The sequence below is a fragment of the Panthera pardus genome, unplaced genomic scaffold (assembly GCF_024362965.1).
Source record: "Panthera pardus isolate Hobbes unplaced genomic scaffold, ASM2436296v1 HiC_scaffold_20, whole genome shotgun sequence".
NCBI classification, from domain to species: domain Eukaryota; kingdom Metazoa; phylum Chordata; class Mammalia; order Carnivora; family Felidae; genus Panthera; species Panthera pardus.
In genome coordinates this window covers 3,189,712-3,192,329 of record NW_026526766.1, presented here as the reverse complement: position 1 = coordinate 3,192,329, position 2,618 = coordinate 3,189,712, and the positions used below count along the sequence as shown (strand labels likewise).

General features: G+C 67.1%; 1 protein-coding gene across 1 annotated transcript; it reads right to left on the bottom strand.

Moving 5' to 3' along the window:
• Positions 1-462: 462 nt before the first annotated feature.
• On the bottom strand, positions 463-2,003 carry GADD45G (growth arrest and DNA damage inducible gamma). The gene is made up of 4 exons (XM_053907737.1): positions 1,804-2,003; positions 1,489-1,570; positions 1,151-1,364; positions 463-1,072 (listed from the first exon to the last, which is right to left on the bottom strand). Exons 1-4 carry the CDS (start codon positions 1,877-1,879, stop codon positions 962-964), a joined length of 483 nt encoding a protein of 160 aa, XP_053763712.1. The 5' UTR covers positions 1,880-2,003; the 3' UTR covers positions 463-961.
• Between the last annotated feature and the right edge of the window lie 615 nt (positions 2,004-2,618).

Sequence of the window (2,618 nt, the reverse complement as noted above, 5' to 3'; positions counted from 1 at the left end):
GCATTCTGCCACCATCCTTGGGGACCACAAAGGGCAGCGGCTGCACGAGGCAGCGTTCATTGTGCAGGAGGGCGCCGCCTGCATCCTGCAAGCCGCTCTGATAAGCAGCTGTCAGCAGGGAGGGGGCTGCGGGCAGGAGAGGGGGAGGGGAGGGAGAGGCCGCTGTTATCAGGCTGGATGGCCAGCCTTTGGCTGCTGCCCTGATGTCTTATCTCAAGTATGCTCCTGTCTTGCAAGTTTAAAAATCTCCCTAAAAAGAGAGAAATGGGGGCAGGGCTCGAGTTCGGCCCTAACACGCTCCAGCGCCCCTCCCCCATTCCCAGCGCCCCAGGAGCCCCTAACTCAGCCCCACCGGAGGATGGTAGGTGCCAGGCAGTCCCCGGGGGGTCAGCGATCACCTGGAACCCTGCACACCGCTTCCCCCTCGGGCAAGGACCCCCTGCCCTCAATAAAGAGAAGAAGTTTGTTTCAGTAAATTTATTGTCAAAAACTCAAAGGTGCAGCAGCATAATCCTTCCGAAACCCGAGCATCGCCCGGCCCGCTGGTGCGCAGCGGTGCTGCTCAGTCCGACGGAGCTCCTGCAACTGTCGTCCAGGCCTCGCCCGCCTGGCCTTTCCCCTCCTTCCTGTCGAGAGCGCGCAGGCTGCTGAGTCACGCCTGCCCGGCCGGTGCGTCCTTCCCGGCCCCGTGGCCCACGGCCCGCCTCCGGCCTTCCCGGGCAAGCGGCCGCTCCCCACACTCGCAGAGTCCCGGGCTGGGGGCCAGACTTGCCCCTGCCGCTGCCGCCGCCGCCGCCGCCGCCGCCGGGCCCCTCCTGCAGGGGACCGCCCCTCCTCGCAGCTCTCCACGCAGCGCTCCGGTCCGGCGCCCCACCTCCGAGGGCGCGTCCACAGAGCCAGCCGCGCGCTAGGCGCCCCGGGACGTCACCACGTCGATCAGACCAAGGCCCCCTCCGGGCTGTCACTCGGGGAGGGTGATACTGGGCACCCAGTCGTTGACACTGCGGCTCTCCTCGCAGAACAGGCTGAGCTTCTCCAAGGCGGGGTCCTTCCACGCGTCCTCATTGGGGTTCTGCGGGCAGAGCGCAGAGGTCAGCCTGGCTGGACGCCGGCCGCGGCGGGGCGACACCCGGGCGGAGGCGACACTCACCGAAATGAGGATGCAGTGGAGGTCTCCCGACGCGGCCTCCTCGTCGCCCGCGCCCACGATCGCCGCCAGCCGCTGTACGTCGCCCACGCGCACGATGTCGATGTCGTTCTCGCAGCAGAACGCCTGGATCAGCGTAAAGTGGATCTGCAGCGCGATGTCGCCCTCGTCCTCCTCGTCGGCGGCCAGCACGCAGAAGGTCACGTTGTCGGGGTCCCTGCGCGGGCGGGGAGGGGGCGGTGAGGGCGAGGCGGCGAGCCCGGGGTGCCCCGCCGCCGCCGCCGCCGCCGCCGCCCCCCCAGCCCCCGGTCGCTCCCACCCGGGGCCGCGTCCACACTCACACGTTCAGGACTTTGGCGGACTCATAGACGCCGGCGGTGAGACAGCCCTGGCGCTGTGCCGACAGCAGCAGCTCGTGAAGCGCTTTCCCCGGCGCCCTGCATCCTGCGGACGAGCCAGCGCCGTGAGCGGGGACTGGCCAGAAGGCGCGGCGGGATCCCCCAGCCCCGAGGACACACCCCGGGCACCCCAGCCGAGGACAGGCACCTCGGGCGCCCCGGCTCCCGCCCAGCGGCTTCCCACCCGCGCGGCTCCCCGAAGGTGGCCGCCCGACCGGCTGCGTCCAGTACACGGCCAGGCTCCCCGCGCCCCAAGACATCGGCGCCCGGCGCCGACCCACCTGGCGGTGCTTTCGGGAACCGTGTCTTGGCCGCGGATTTCCTCCAGAGTCATGGTTCGGTCGGCGAGCAGCTAGCTAGTTATCCACGAAAGGAGCGAGGGGCGCGGACGCGGCGGGCACCGGGAGGCTGGGGCCACCCGGCGAGCGCACGGCTGGCAAGTGCGCCCCGGCCCGCCGCGCGCCCTTATATAGGCAGGGCCGCCCCGCCGCCAGCTGGCGCTAGGCTGCGCGCCCATTGGCCGCCGCTCGCTTTCTGATGCAAATGAGGCGGCGGCCGCGGCTCGTGCCAGAAGGCCACGTGGGGAGGGGTGCGGGGGATGACAATGCCTCAAATCTGCCGCTTTTGTCCGGGTGTTACCAGGCAGACTGGAGCCTGCAGATTTCACTCGCCTTTTTGTTGTTTTAAGTCCTTAAAAGGAAAAAGTTAAAAAAAAAAAATCTTGCCTGTTAATAGGACGCTGTAATTTGTGAAATGCACCTTTGGAGAAACTAAAGATTTGGTTTGCACTTATTTTTGTTGCTACCTTTCTATTTTCTTCTTTACTTTTAATTTCAAGTTTAGCAGACTGTTGCTTTTAAACCGGAACTTAAAGTATAAAGCACCCAGCTCGGGCTTTAAGCTTGCAAAGGGCCTCAGCACAGCTGCCTCGGGCGACAGCGCGAGTCCGCCGGCCAGGCCTCCCCGCACACTCAGCGCCCCGGCCCCGCCGCCCTGGAGGGTCCCAGCCGACCTCCCCGCCCGCGGCCGAGCGCTGCGCTGCGGGGCGCTGGGACGCGCGAGCAGATTGCGGC

Excerpts from the sequence above, each read along its gene's own strand:
- GADD45G (XM_053907737.1), bottom strand. The coding sequence starts at position 1,879 with ATGACTCTGGAGGAAATCCGCGGCCAAGACACGGTTCCCGAAAGCACC. Across the intron at positions 1,571-1,803 it reads GGTCGGCGCCGGGCGCCGAT|CGCTTCACGAGCTGCTGCTG; the intron begins GTCTTGGGGCGC and ends CGCCGGGGAAAG. Across the intron at positions 1,365-1,488 it reads TCCGCCAAAGTCCTGAACGT|GGACCCCGACAACGTGACCT; the intron begins GTGAGTGTGGAC and ends CCGCCCGCGCAG.